Here is a 14,939-nt window from a genome sequence, read left to right as displayed (position 1 = left end):
GCAGTGCCCATCTGCACTGCTGGAGCAGCAGTGGCTTCCAGGGAGAGCTCACGAGAGCTGCACAAGATCTTGCGGGGGCTCTTGCAAGATGTTGCTGGAAACTGCCACCTCCACCACCACCTCTCCTTACTTATCTGGCACCTCCATGCCTGTCTCTCCCACCCATTGGCAGAGAAGTGGCTATAGTCGCAGCTTCTGGGTTGCAGTGGGATCTCATGGATCTCTTGCAAGATCTGGCTGGAAGCCAAAGGCGCGTGCGGGGCTTCAGCAGGGGACTGGCACAGGCCCTGTGGCCAATTGATTTGGTGGAGAGGTGGTTAATAGTCACAGATAATCTGCTATTCCCTCACTTAGGAGTAAACAGATGACCATGTGATAGTTTGGGTTGTGTTGTTGAGTAAGATGCCCATCAGCTTTTTACTTAGCAAATGACAACCTTCAAGCTGAAGAGAGTGGGCAGAAGGTGCGTGGGTGGAGAAACTTTTGTTCTTGGGCTTGGCTTTAATTTGCTACGAGCATTAATTTGATGTTTTTGTACCCACCCTTCGCCAGCAGGTCCCAGGGTGAGTTACAGCAATTTTAAAATCGTTTCAAAGCTATTTAGTCAAATAACAGGGTGCATGGATTTTATATTTGTGTAAGCTATCTTTCAGCATCTTAAAAAGTAGAGACATCACCTTGCCAACAAATGTCTGCATAGTAAAAGCTATGGTTTTCCCAGTAGTGATGTGTGGAAGTGAGAGCTGGACCATAAAGAAGGCTGATCGCCAAAGAATTGATGCTTTTGAATTATGGTGCTGGAGGAGACTCTTGAGAGTCCCATGGACTGCAAGATGATCAAACCTATCCATTCTTAAGGAAATCAGCCCTGAGTGCTCACTGGAAGGACAGATCCTGAAGCTGAGACTCCAATACTTTGGCCACCTCATGAAAAGAGAAGACTCTCTGGAAAAGACCCTGATGTTGGGAAAGATGGAGGGCACAAGGAGAAGGGGACGACAGAGGATGAGATGGCTGGATAGTGTTCTCGAAGCTACCAGCATGAGTTTGACCAAACTGCGGGAGGCAGTGGAAGACAGAAGTGCCTGGCGTGCTCTGGTCCATGGGGTCACGAAGAGTCGGACACGACTAAACGACTAAACAACAACAAGCTATCTTTAATGCAAAAGGTCAGATGACAATAAGAAAAAGAGGAAGGGCCATAGGTCAGTGGTACAGCTGCTTTGCATACAGAAGGTCTCTCTGGCACCTCCAGTTAGGGCTGGGAATGTCCCATGTGAAAGCTTGGAGAGCTGCTGCCAGTTAGGTGTAAACAGTACTGAACTAGATGGACCAGCGATTTGACTTAGTATAAAGCAGCTTCTTGTGTAAATAGAAACACTTGAGACTTGGGAAGAGACTCAGTTGCTGGAGTCAGCCATGGACAACTTACCTGTCACTCTGGAGGAATCTTTTGGCTTGAAGGAGTTTGATTTTTCTGACACTCATGCAAATGATGGCAAGGCCTCAAACTTCTCCAAGTGGGGGTGCAAAAAGGTGTGTATAACCATTACAGACAGACCAATCCTTTAGTAACGTGTATTTAGAGTATGTGTAGAATTGGCTCAGTGAGTCAGGTAACAGGCTCTGAACCACCACAGCCTTATAATAATCCGTTCCAGAAGTCTGTTCGACTTCCAAAACATTCAGCTTCCAAGGCGCAGCTTCCAACTGGCTGCAGGAGCTTTCTGCGGCCAATTGGAAGCCCCAGAAGCCCCACCAAACGTTCTGCTTCCAAAAGAACGTTCGCAAACCGGAACACTCACTTCCAGGTTTGTGGCGTTCAGGGGCCAAAACGGTTGACTGCTAAGGCTTGAGTGCAAGGCTTGTGGTGACGTGGATGCCACCCTCCAAAGTTTCTCTCTGAACAAAACTAAACTCTGCCCCTTATTCCAGGGTTCATCCATTTCTAGGGTCATATTTACATACATAATTCTGTGGCTCAGTGGACATCTCAGTGACATGGCCCGTGGATTAAGGTAAGGATTGCAAGGGATACAAAGATGGAACTGAGGCCCTAGGAAATGTACAGTAGCTATATGACAAGTGGGGCTGCATTCACCTACCAATTCAACATGGGCATTTCTGTACAGATTCTGACAATTGGTTGGTATCTTGCTAGTCGGTTGCATAATAAATACGACTGCCAGCTCCCAGGCAGAATGATGTTGCAATACATTTTTTTTTTATTTTCCAAGGCTGGAAAGAACTGACTGTATTCCTTTCAGGCTCTGCTGCTCCCTGCTTTTTTTCATTGTGCTAATTGTCATTAAGATTTTAGCTCCTGGAATTTTACGCCACCTATGCTGTAGGTCCTGCCGACAGGAACATACTGGACAAAGTCACATATGTGCTAATATACTTCCTCCCAATCCAAAAGCACTAAGAGCAGCACTTTATAGCACATGGCAGACCGCCTGCAAAAACATTTTGTTTAAAAATGGTGGCAATGTGGCATTGAAGAGAAAGGGGCGGAGAATAGCTCATTTGATTTTGGCCAGTGTCAGCCTCATTCTTGTTTTGGCTTCCTTGATAACATTTTAGAAACTCTGCCCTATGCTTGCACAACAAGAGTAAATTGTAACTTACCAGACATTAAAATAATGTGGCCTAAAACTAACAAAACCCTGGAAATACTAGGACTCAATACAAAAAGAGTTTAATTTACATTTTACAACTTACAAACATGACAGCTTTTAATCCAACAAATTAATTCAGTTGAAAAAATAATTTTAAAATATTTAATACTTTGGATTATAGAATAAATAATGGTGTGTGGTTTTTTTTAAGGAAATATCCGGGCTTTGCTTTTTAGAGAAGGCAGCAGTCCTGTTAAAGGTTTCTATAGTCCTTCTGTGTTAAGTTCCATAATCTACATAAAAATAAAAATAAAAAGAACACAGGCAGCCAGCTATCAGGAACAGAATAGGCAGGGCATTGTAAATGTTACCATAAATAAAGCAGCTTAGAACAAAACCAAAAAGAAAACAATTGTTTTATTTCTGTACATTGTGACTACAAATAGTATTTTTAACACTTCATTTCTTATCCAAATCATGAAATTATACATTTTTTTTGTACTAACACTAGTAAACATCTTAAAATCACTCAAGAGCTCTTCTGCACATTTAAAATATATTGCTGTTTACTGCTAATTAAATATGAAATTGAGAAGCTTCCCCAGCAGTAAAATAGCTTTCGGTCTAGGAGGCCGGAAGTGGAAGGGCCCCCCCAATGTAAAAGTTCTCAGGCCTTTTCGAACTGACAATAAAGGACACACTTGATTCTGCCCGTTAATGATTTAAGGTTCTAATTATATTATTAAAAAAATAATTTAGTGAGAATTGCACGTGAAGACAAATGTTGACCCAGTGCCATAACCATTTCTGAACCACATGAAACAAATGTTTGCCTTGTCAGTCAAACATAGTCCAGTGATGCACTCCTTTCCCCGTGTCCAAGCAGCTAACTGCTAACTGAGCAAATGGATTCGTAGTTGTTTAATCATGGCAAATAACGAAGGAAAGCCCAGTTTCTACACCAACCACAATTATTCCTGACAGAGAAAGCTAAAGAGGGTATGTGAACACCCACCCACAGGCTTTCAGATATAAAAGATTAAAAGCCTGGAGCTTCCGGTTCAAATATATTTTAATAGTTGTTAGAAGTATTTCTTTTTCCAAAGTCACAGCTATCGTATGTATTATATATGCCAAAGAAGTCTGTCGCATTAAAAAGTCTACAGGCACACAGGAGAAAATGGAACAGAAGAAGGAAAGAACATGTCCAGTTAATCAAGACACAGGTTAAGGTAGTGACTGAAGAACAGGCATGCCCATTCAGATAACTGAAGGTATTGAAAAAACACACACACACACAAGTGAAATAAACGCTCTCTTTCAATGCCTACCACGGTAATAAAAATGCATTCCCCCCCCCCAGTTGCAACAAACTGCAGTTGCAGAAAGGTTTGTAAACAATTTCTGCCGCTTGAAGGAGAAAAAAATGGAACTTTTAGCCTCTCAGTTCCGAGCCACTTGCAAAATGCCTGCTTCCCTCTCCAAAGTCATCACCCTGTTTATTCCTCGTGGGCTGCTTTGTATGTTGCTTTATTGCCAGCTTATGGAATTATTCTGTATTTGAACAGCGCAAAGCCAAAGCTTCATCTTTGGTTATTTTCAAAATGATGTTACTGTGCCCCCAAATATGCTCTTTCTTGGAAAGCCTACCAAACTGCACACAGCGTCATTATTTTGGAATCAGAGTAAGATACCGTTGATACAGTTAAATGCTTAATGAATGACAGAGAAATAACATCTTGCACTGAAACCGAAACCTACTTGAGAGTATTTGACAGGAAAGATGAGTTGCAGAAACCTAGGTGGGATTCTCTTAATCTGCTTGGTGTGGGTGGTGCGTATGGAAGTAGGCACTGATTAGTTCCTCAACAGAGCATTAGAGTAGCTCAGCTCAGCTCAACTCAAATCCAGCAGCGCATTCAATGGCATAAAGCAGCTTACTTCGCATAAGGTTCTCATCATAAAACTCTGGAAGCTTCAATAAATTCATGCAGGTACTGGCAGTGGGTAGTCGCTCTAAATCAGAGCCTCCGTTGTGTATGCAAAAAGCAGGGTACAATTCCTGGGGCAGGAGAAAAGATGTAACGATGAAACAAGGATTAGAGCAAACATCCAAACAAGGAGAAAAAAAACAATCCAAATAAAAGTTTCCTTGCGGCCTTAAAGAAGCCCCCTAAACATGTATTAAGAGATACACTATTAGCTTCTGAAGTCACAATAACCTCCTATTGTGGAATTTTATATGAAATGGACAACTACAAGGTACTTTGCCCACATCAGTTCATTTTTATAATTTTACTATTCAACAGTGTTGTAGAATGACAGTTGCCAGCTTGAGATTTTGGCCAGGGTCCACAGAAAGGTTGAAGAAGCAGAATTTCTTTAAAAGCAGCCAATGCTGGTTTTGAAACCGAGAGGAGTTTCAAAAGCAGCTTCTGATACAGCATGGAAGTCCTCTGTTAAAAGTAAAACTGGATTAGCATTGAGATTCTTGTGTAAGCTTAACACAGCGATGTGATTATTGGCCCTTAGATAAAAAATAAACACACAACTGTTGTTCCACAAAACACATATTCTATCGTTAAAAACCTAACTCTGATTCACTGAAAAGCTAATTTGCATGTGTTTATCAGGAATCAAGATGTCTTATGAAGCTGAGCAATCTGTAATGTGCACTTGGTGTTTATCTACACATACATTTAAATAATCCTCAAACCATTTGTTTCTTACAGCAATAGAACACTTAGAGAAAAAGTATGTAGTGTTACACCATTGTGAGCATGGCGGGTCGGGTGGGAGATTGTTGCGTGGAGTCCAGAGGGCAGCTCTCAGCAGAAAGTAATCATTTTCTAACATCTGAGGAATCAAATATTTTTTTCTCTCTCACACACACAAACAAACACACAGAGAGATTATTATCTGGTACTCCCAAAAATGTCAAACCATATCAAAGTGCTTTGAAGGAACATTTTGGTCACAGACATGCTGCCTATTCCCGATTCATCTAGCTCAGAGCTTTTCAAACTTTTCATGTTGGTGACACACTTTTTAGACATACATCAGTTTGTGACACAGTAATTCAGTTTTACTAACAAACCAGAGGTGAAAACAAAGCCAACACGCTAACATGTCGCAACACACAGTTTGGAAAGCTCTGATCTAGCTACTTAACAACTCTGCCTCTAACAAAATAAGAACATTCCCAAGGTGTAAAATGGTTTTACCCCTCCCCCCCCAAGAAAGGAAAAGAAAATAGGTTTTCCTCAGTTCTTAGAAAACAAGATCTCTCCTCCCACCCCACCCCCACCCTAGGGGTGCCTAAGACATTTCCACATTATATCCAAAGCTCTCCTTTTCCCTACAAGAGTTTATTAATTTAATCAAATGCTTTGGTGAGTGAAAATAGATTGTCTGGTTTTAGAAACTGCAAAAAATAAAATAAAAATCCTAACACCCCATGCCAGAAGGTTAATGAGATTTTAAGTTAAATTATTGTTTAAATGGAGGCCTTAAAATGTATGTCATAGATAAAATGCTGTATTTTTAGTGTTCCTTTCAAAATGCTAATTGAATTTTCCTACTTTAAGCTTTAAAAATGTTAAAAATGAAGTTCTATATTGAAATGTCAAGCCAAGGGCACCATTTGTTGAATAATTAAATACTGTGGAACGGGAATCTGCAATAGTAGAGAAGTGAGAAGCATCATCAATTTATCGTGTGACCTGATTGGAACTTAACAGTTTCCAACTGCACTTTAATGATTTTTTTTTTGTCTGTAACAATCTCATTTATTAAACTTATTAAACTTTAATTAGCTTTAGCATATGTTATTGTGAGCTGAAGCTGCTGGCAGTAAAGGCTTCCATTTTTTTTTCTTTTTTAAATAGTGCAAGTCGTGACTGTGCTATTTATAAGTAAAAGTACTTCAAGACATACTGCATTCTTCTAAATGAGTCTGAACTAACTTTAGCAAAGGTGAAGGTTCCACAATGTAGCATGGACAAGATTTCAAAGCCAGGCTATTAGAAAGTTATGTTCTTAACAGTAACATTTAATTATCTTCTACTTTAATGCAGCTATGTACAATTAATTACCGAAGACATTTTGTACTAATTGCTGCCCTCAATATATATTTTTTTTCATTAAATGAATCCACTTATTTCATTGCAAATACTAATTACTACTTACAGTACATGGTGCTCTTCATCTTCAAAAAAAGCACTGCAACAGCATTTGTAATAGTCACACTGAATTATGCTACTTATCTCAGGGCTCCTATGCTGCTTGGGCGCAGCATGGTAACAGTACATTTCCCTGAGCTTGGTGGGCAAACAATAACAGCTCTTGGCATTTGACAGGAGTTATTCATCAGCCTACACAATTATCAGACAGCGGCAACAGCTGTTGGGAATCTTTGCCCATAAATGGGGGAAGCATCTTTCCTGCTCCTCATGTCAAATAATATGCACTACGTGGTAGGATTTTACTGGATAGGCACAGTCCCTGTAACGGGCATATAAGAGATACAAAGCTGTACATCGTCATGTATATGTATGCTGATTCCCAATGGTAAGCCATACTCAAAGCAGCTCACAATATCAAGAAGTTAAGAAATAATTCCAGCCACAACAGAAAATGGAAAAATAGAGATGGGCAGCATAACCAGAGATCTGTGAAACCTTATTTCTCATGTCAAGGTCTAGAAATAGTTACTCAATGAAGAACACAAAATCCCTCAATGCCCTCTAGTCTCCTGAAAATACTTTACCATGTATCAGTGGCATAGAGGAACCCCCCAAAATCAGGCAGAAGCACTTGATGAGCACTTAATGTTGTGTGCAAATGTTGAGTACTCCTATTTATTGTGCTTTTTTCTTAAATTGTTGAGCAATTATTTCTTAATGTGCTAAAGCATGGGAATGGCTGCAATAAATCAGATTGTGCTTCTGTTAAGCCAATTTCAGGAACACGGATACCTTAAACCCCAAGAGTGGAGGCCGTGAACAGCTTGTCACAAACTTGAGCAATTTACGTTTTTCGTCATCGGTGAAACTTTCTACAACTCTCCAAAAGATTTTGATTACTGGATGATCTGCAGAATAACCACCTACAATTTTCCAAAAGAAAAACAAATTGTATCAATGTTGAACAGCGCTATTACGATATACTATTAGGAGACAGCTACAGTGCATTCTGGATACACTGATAAATCTGAATGATTGAAATGCGTCAATCAGGTCTCATCTAATGCCAGCCATGCTGCACGTTTCCTCAATACTGGTTTCTTTTGTTCAAACATCTTACAGTACTCACTGCAGAAAATCAGATGTGCAGATTATACAGCCCACATGTGCCAGCAAAAGAACCAACATATTCTGAACCACCTGATACATTGGTACTGAGAGCAACAGAATGCCATGCCCCATTCCAGCTTAGCCTTTTCAGGGATTCAATAAATGTGCAACATCATAAGATTCAGCACATTTCGGAAGCAGCCCAGCATTCTAAAACTGAGCTCGCTCAATGCAACATTTGCACATTAAGCAGAAATGGTGAAAAACAAAGGCATGAGTGAGAAGGCACCTTAGATAGTTCCATCTCCAAGACTAAGCAAGTCTGAGCCAGGCCAATATGGGGAAAGAAGACCCAGCTGGGAGCCTCAGTGTCATGGGGAAAGGGTACAATACCAATTACAGCAAGCAGGACTTTCAATTATAGAGTTTCCAGCTGGAAGGTTATCTGCCTTCACTATCTTTTCATTAAACATATGCATATTTAAATTTATGGGGCTGGACCCAGATTAGTAGAAGGGAAACAGCAGACATAGTGTGACATGGTCTCCCACCAATGACTGCCACAGGTTTTGAAACACTAAAATCCAAGATAATATACTGAAAATGGACTACATTTGAGTATTTTCTTTCATGTCCTATGAGAGCATTAATGTAGCTTTAAAAACTCATTGTAGCAGATGTTCTTAGGCATTCTGATCATCATGAATTATTGTACATTTGTATGACATTATTATCTATTTGGTGTTCTCAGTCTTCTTTGTGGCACTGGGCATAATCCAAGAGCTCCCTAATATAAAACTGAGCCAATAAAGGACTTTGTTGTAACTGGTTGCTGTTGTTTTAAGTATTGCTCTTTAAAATTGTGATGTGGAAAATGATCCAACTAAAATTTAGAACCAATTTGAATCCCATGAAATGGGGAGAAGTTAAACACAGTTAATTCTTCAATTGAAAACCGTGGCTCAACCTTCCTGGCTCATGCCTTTGATTTTGTCTTATTTATCATCTGAATTACAATATACTTGCCTGAATAGTTTGTGAAAGTTTTAAGGTCGTCTAGACTAATAGGAACCTGTGCACCAGATATCAAAACCTAGAACAGATAGGGAAAGATAGGTGCATAGTTTAGTTTCAGGCAGGATTTTCAAAGGTTTATATTACTAAATTATTTTGTCCACAGAGCTATGCAACAGTACCTGAATTTCTTGCTGATCAAACATTCTAAGCCACTCAAGATTAACAACATTGGCAAGACCCTGTCTAAATGCAAGGCAGTGCTGCCTGATCTGTTTGTTTAACCTGTAGTCTGCCACAAGATGGATGTATGCGATTCGATTGGCGCTAGTGACAGGAATATCCTTTCCACCAGGCTTCAGTTCAACCACCTGTAAAACATAAAAATATTCTATGAAATAAATGTCAGTCTTATGAACAGTTTTTCCTCCTAAATCCTAATATCCTTGATGACGATCTGGTGGCATATCAGCCTATATATCACCCAATATTACTGTTGATCACTCATGAATTATTTGTACGTAGAAATATCAATGCAGATGGGCATTTACGGCGTGAAATGAGCCAAAATTAAAAACCCAGTCCTTCCTTACTAACTAAATTTAAGCAGGAGTTCTGTTGCACCTTCTGCCACTAGATGGCATAACTATAAAGTCTATTTAAAATTATGCAGGCCATAGTTCACAGGTCTTTAAACCGGCAATATACCTTTTTAAATGCTTTCCCTTTCATTTTGACCACACCCAAACCCAAAAGAACTTATTCCATGAATAAATAAAAAAATCAACATTCCCCTAAAGAGGCTTTATCAGCGAGATTCAGCTGCAATATAGAAGCAAGCTATTTCAAGAATACACTTAACATTCTGACCACAAATATTTTAATATATAATTAGGGATGAGCAAATGCAAGGAGTTCCAGTCAGTGAAGTTTTGGCAGAGCCAGGAATGAATCAGTTCTACTCTGCCAAAATTCTGGAGAAGATTCCTGAATTCAAAATGCACCGTCCCCCACAAAAAAAGCATTGTGGGTATCTGTTGATGGCACATTCTGGGCCTGTTACGCATGTATGAAAGGTGGGGCTGAGGATGTCACCCAACCAGGCTAGCGAAGTGCTTTATAGGCCCCAAGATCTCGGATACAGCAAAGTCTCAGCAATGGCACCAGATGGAGTATCCCCAAGCCATGCTAGATCTTGCCTGGTATATTCCAAGGTGCAAAGTGACAGCTCAACCCCCTTGTTGCTGAAAATCATTATGGGCTGTGTGTGAGAGAAACTCGATACAGTACTCAGAACATTCTAGACCAGGCTTCCTCATCCTCAGCCCTCCAGGTGTTTTTTTGGCCTACAACTCCCAAGATCCATAGCTATCAGGGCCAGTGGTCAAGGACGATGGGAATTGTAGTCTCAAAACATTTGGAGGGCTGAGGTTGAGGAAGCCTGTTCTAGACCTCCCAGTCACCAGAATCTAATGTGACACTTGGGGCCAGTCTACCCTTAAGATGGCAGAATCCCAGGTTGTGGTATCCAGGTTCCAGCAAGATATTACTGACCTCTCACAAGATCTCACCAGGAGTCATGCACTGGTAAGCGAGGCTCTATCTGGGGCATGCCCCTTCCCGCTCTGCCTCAGGCAGCAAAACAGGGCAAGCCGCCCCTGCTGACACTCAGGTCTAGATTTCCCAATTAATGCAGCCCTTTGCTCCATTATCAAACATTCCTAGTCTAGGAGGAGGCCTCTGTGGTTGGATGCCTTTTGTGTCAAGACTACCGAGCACAATAGCAACACACATTTATTTGGAATTACTGCAATTCTAGTGCCCTCCAATATACCATTCAATTCCCATTGCCAAGTTTTAATCAACACAGACTGAACACTGTCAACACTTCTGTGAAGTCAACAGCATCATCACACTTTCCAATTTGTTTTCCTTGAAGACGGAAGGGCTGTAAGCTAAGAGGGAGAACATCTGAAACTCTGGTGAGGTGCTGCCAGCATATATAACCAACAGCTAGATAGACCAGTGGTCTGACTATGTAACACAAGTTCCTATGCCAGAGTCCAAGGCCTGAAGAATGAACAATGTGGTTCATCATGAACAATGTGGTTGATGGTGATAGATTTGGGATGCATTTATTAGGCATTATTAAGCAATTAAGCAATCATCAGGAATTAAAGCTAGGTTCTAAATGTAATCCACCTCCCTTTCTACCTCAATACTTATCATTACACCCAAATTAAGGATATTGTGGTTTAATCCGAGACTCTGGAACATAATGTTTTCAACTAGCAAAATGGACACAATGAGCAGGGGGTGAGGTTGATGGGCGTGGCCAATTGCAACAAGTATCTTCTGCAAGTAACAGTACAATGGCTAAACTGTACCTGATGCTCTTGTTGACTTTGTTTTAACAGTGGCCTCTTACCGGACTTCTCTACCCAATATCCAGCAGACTTTCAGGGGGACAGATGGGTCACCTGTATTTAAGACCCTACTTTTAACTGGATTTACATAAAAGTCCCCTTGATCTGAATAGTATGATTAGGATTGTGTCTGAGACTGGATTTTCTCCAAGTAATAATAGCTTTCCTTTATTGGTAGCTGAACTGCTTCCTTATAAAGACAGTCAATTAAGATATGAAATTGTTCTTCTTAAATTCTTTCACAAGGATATTCTCAGAAGCACCCAGCAGAAGTAATTACAATGGCAGAGATCCAACAAGATACTTTAGGTGCACCCAAGGGCTTGAGCAGGACCCCCTTAGTGCATCACACACTGCTTTTCAAATTCTCCTCTGTTTCAGTGAGGATTTGCCGCATAGCAGGGGTTCCTGTTTGAAAAGCACAATGCAAAGTTCCTCTGGAACTAATTGTCCAGTTCTTTTGTATTCGAGCTCATATACTCTTGAAAACCCACTATTAGGGTTTTCTATTCGAGTCATTACCTACCATGTAGAATTGCCCTTCATAGCATCCTGAATGTCTACAAATTCAGTATTCCATACCAACATTTTAGAGTCATCAACTACAACTATTTATGAAAACAATTCAACAGGCAAGTCAAACAGGCAAACACTTTGTGACACTTGTAAAGCAGTATTCTCTGCATATCCCAATGTCTAAGTGCTTCTGATGAAACTGAAGAACTTGAGGTTGATGCAAAGCATTTTTTAATTTAAGTACAAAAATTATGTAATAACAACCAAAGCTTGTATCTAAAGGCATATGTGACTTGCCATAAAAGCTAGTTTGATGAGTATCAATACAAAGAGTGCCTGTATGTTTTGACTCCAAGTTACAAAGTCATTGATGAACATATGCTTTATCATTATGACATCTGAATGGAAACATTGCTGAGAACTTAAAAGCCGAAGTCCCTTACCTGTGCTTCCCCCAATTCATTATTCACCACAGTAAAATTCAGCCCAAGTTCCTCCACATCCCCTTCATAGCTCTTGAGAAAAAGTAGGTTTTTGTACATTTCGGGATCTAGTGAAGCCAAGTGATGAATGTCCACATCTGCACTTGTTCCCAACAACTTTGAAAGGAAAAAACTGGCGAATGGAAGCTCGACAAGCATATTTTCATATAAAGCCTTTAAAAAAAATGTAAAGTTGAGAATTATTTTTATATACTTCAGAAGCTAAGTATTTACTATGTCCTTTCACTTCAGAAACTTAGCAAGACATCTCCTCCATCTATGGGAGTGCTATACAAGTTCCCCCATTCATATCATCCATCCCATGTAAATATTTTATTTCGATATTTTTATATTGCCCTTCACCAAAAGTGGTCATCGGGCAGTTTGTATCAGTATAAGGCAGTATGTATCAGAAAAGGCAATACAAAAAATGCATAAACAAAAACATTAAAACAAGTCTCATAAATACATAAAGTAATTAGCAACATCAAAACTCAGAAATGACTTAATCAAGCTGTGCCATGGTAGAGTTGTAGAGAATCTCTTTCCGTCATTTAACAGTTGCCAAAACACTATATAAGAAAACCTGAATGCTTTTATTTGAAGTCAAAATGAAAAAGACCATCTCCTTACTGAATAAATGGCAGCTTATCTCCTGTGTGTATTCAGTCAATTCTACTTACATTGGAAACTTTGATTTTGTCTTTAGCCCCATTCTAGGTTAGATTACTCTAATGTGTTGTATGTTGGGCTACCTCTGAAGACAGTTCAGAAACTTCAGGCTGGTGCAGAATTCAGTGGCCAGGTTACTCACCAGGGCAACAGAGTTTGAACTGTGCTGGCTGCCAATTAGTTTCTGAGCTCAATTCAATTCTGAGCTGGTTTTGACTTATAAACAAACAGCTCAGGACTGCAATACCTCAAGGACCACCTCTCCCCATACGAAGGTGAATTCTGCGTTATGAAAATTTTGAGGATTTGTATGGCCATGTTTACTTGGTTGGTTGACCATTGCTAGTAATGGAAAGGGGCAGAGGAACTAAGGAGTGCTTAACCTTCCCAGCCCTGAATCTAATTCCCCTCTCATCCACCCAGCCACCCCATTTTATATTTTGAGATCCCACCCAGAAAAGACATGTATCCACTTCCCCCCATTTATTTACATGAAAGGAGAGATTCTCAAAACATGGGAATCCATACCCCATGCCAAATTCTGCACTTGGGCAGAAGAGCTAAATGCAGTAACAAACCCCGAGCGAGAGAGGCATATGGTTAATTGTGTACAAACTTTTTAATGCATCTACATTGTATGAAATATTAGAAGGCTATGGGTATTGCTATTGTTTTACTGTTATTTTTTAAATGCAGCAAAGTTAGGGGTTGTGTTTTTTTCAGGTAGCCTTGGTGCCTGGTGTCTAACAGAAAGGTTGCACATTTTTTAAAAATCAGTGTGCTATCTACCGATAATGCATTAAAATCAAAGTTAGAAAAAGTCTTCAAAAGTAGGTATGCACCACGGCTGCTATCTAGCAGCTTCAAATTCAAGTTCTCCTACAAGTGAACCAATGTCCTTGGGTCACTCGGTCAATTCACTGCTAGAATGTTTTCTGGCCCTTAAAATATAACCGCCTTTCTTTTCCATACCTCACCAGGATTTTGGATAGGCAAACACCAACCCCACGCTCTATATGCTAAGAGTCCTTAATTCCAATGCATTTACTGGCTGTTATAGTATTAAACTGAATTATGTACCACCCTATTTATCAATGGTAGACATATACTGCTTTCACCTAGACATTCAGAACAATGCGCCTATCTATCTGACCATAAAGTGATAGCTAATGACAGCTTTCAATTAAACACTGGAAGCTGCAGATTGTGCTACTCTAGGTTTGTTTGTTTGTTTGTTTGTTTGTTTGTTTGTTTAATTTGTAATTAGCTCTATATCCTATACTCTTCCACTCTAGGTCTTTAGGTTTCTGCTCTTGGATGAGCTGCCATAATTACTCTCATTAACAGCATGTATATGAGCACAGAGGGGCTCCTTCCTTCTATTTCCAAATGCAAATCTTCATAAACTTTCTGTATTCAGGGTCAAGAAAAAATTAAAGATTCACGAAGGGCAGTAAAAAGCACAAATCTCCTAATGATGCCCTATCAAAATACCTTCACACACAAACACTGTGTGACAGTTTAGCCCCAAGAATGTATGAATAACAAGATCAAAGCCAAGGAGGCATTTTTAGGAAAGGGATGAAAACTGAAACCTTTCTTTGTGTAGCTGAAAAAGTAAACTTCAAGTGTAAATCATTAATTTGCAATCTGTATGGTCACAGTTTGCTATTCTGAATTAGTAACAGACACACACACTCCACAACTTTGGTAAATATATCAAAGCTACCTGAAATCTGAAGCTGAATTTAATCACTGACTCACCAAATACTTCGGCATCCTTATATATATATTTCCCCTCCCCACCCCCAACACAAGTCAGGTTTAGGCATTTAAAGCATTTAATATACAAGCACTAATAAATGATGGCCCTAAACACTATGATCACATCAGCTAAATGGATTATAAATTAAATTT

General features: G+C 39.8%; 2 protein-coding genes across 6 annotated transcripts in view; one reads left to right on the top strand and one right to left on the bottom strand.

The window, feature by feature from the left end:
• LMBR1 (limb development membrane protein 1) overlaps positions 1-14,939 on the top strand; it is a 327,116-nt gene that overhangs the window by 91,631 nt on the left and 220,546 nt on the right. The gene's annotated exons all lie outside the window — the stretch shown is intronic.
• The window catches only part of UBE3C (ubiquitin protein ligase E3C), a 57,215-nt gene continuing 44,958 nt past the window's right edge, over positions 2,683-14,939 (bottom strand). For 3 of the 5 annotated variants that reach the window (XM_083466681.1, XM_083466682.1, XM_083466683.1), the window contains 5 exons: positions 12,312-12,524; positions 9,109-9,297; positions 8,939-9,005; positions 7,595-7,725; positions 3,018-4,680 (listed from right to left, as the gene is read on the bottom strand). In XM_083466681.1, coding sequence (XP_083322807.1) covers positions 4,510-4,680; positions 7,595-7,725; positions 8,939-9,005; positions 9,109-9,297; positions 12,312-12,524 — 771 coding nt within the window. In that variant the 3' untranslated portion in view covers positions 3,018-4,509. Of the gene's footprint in view, positions 2,912-3,017; positions 4,681-7,594; positions 7,726-8,938; positions 9,006-9,108; positions 9,298-12,311; positions 12,525-14,939 lie in introns of those variants that run through there. The other 2 variants (XR_014517419.1, XR_014517420.1) reach the window with 1 other exon arrangement.

The sequence above is a fragment of the Podarcis liolepis genome (genome assembly GCF_965112155.1).
Source record: "Podarcis liolepis genome assembly, chromosome: 12".
Lineage (NCBI taxonomy): Eukaryota > Metazoa > Chordata > Lepidosauria > Squamata > Lacertidae > Podarcis > Podarcis liolepis.
This window is presented reverse-complemented; position numbering and strand designations above follow the sequence as displayed.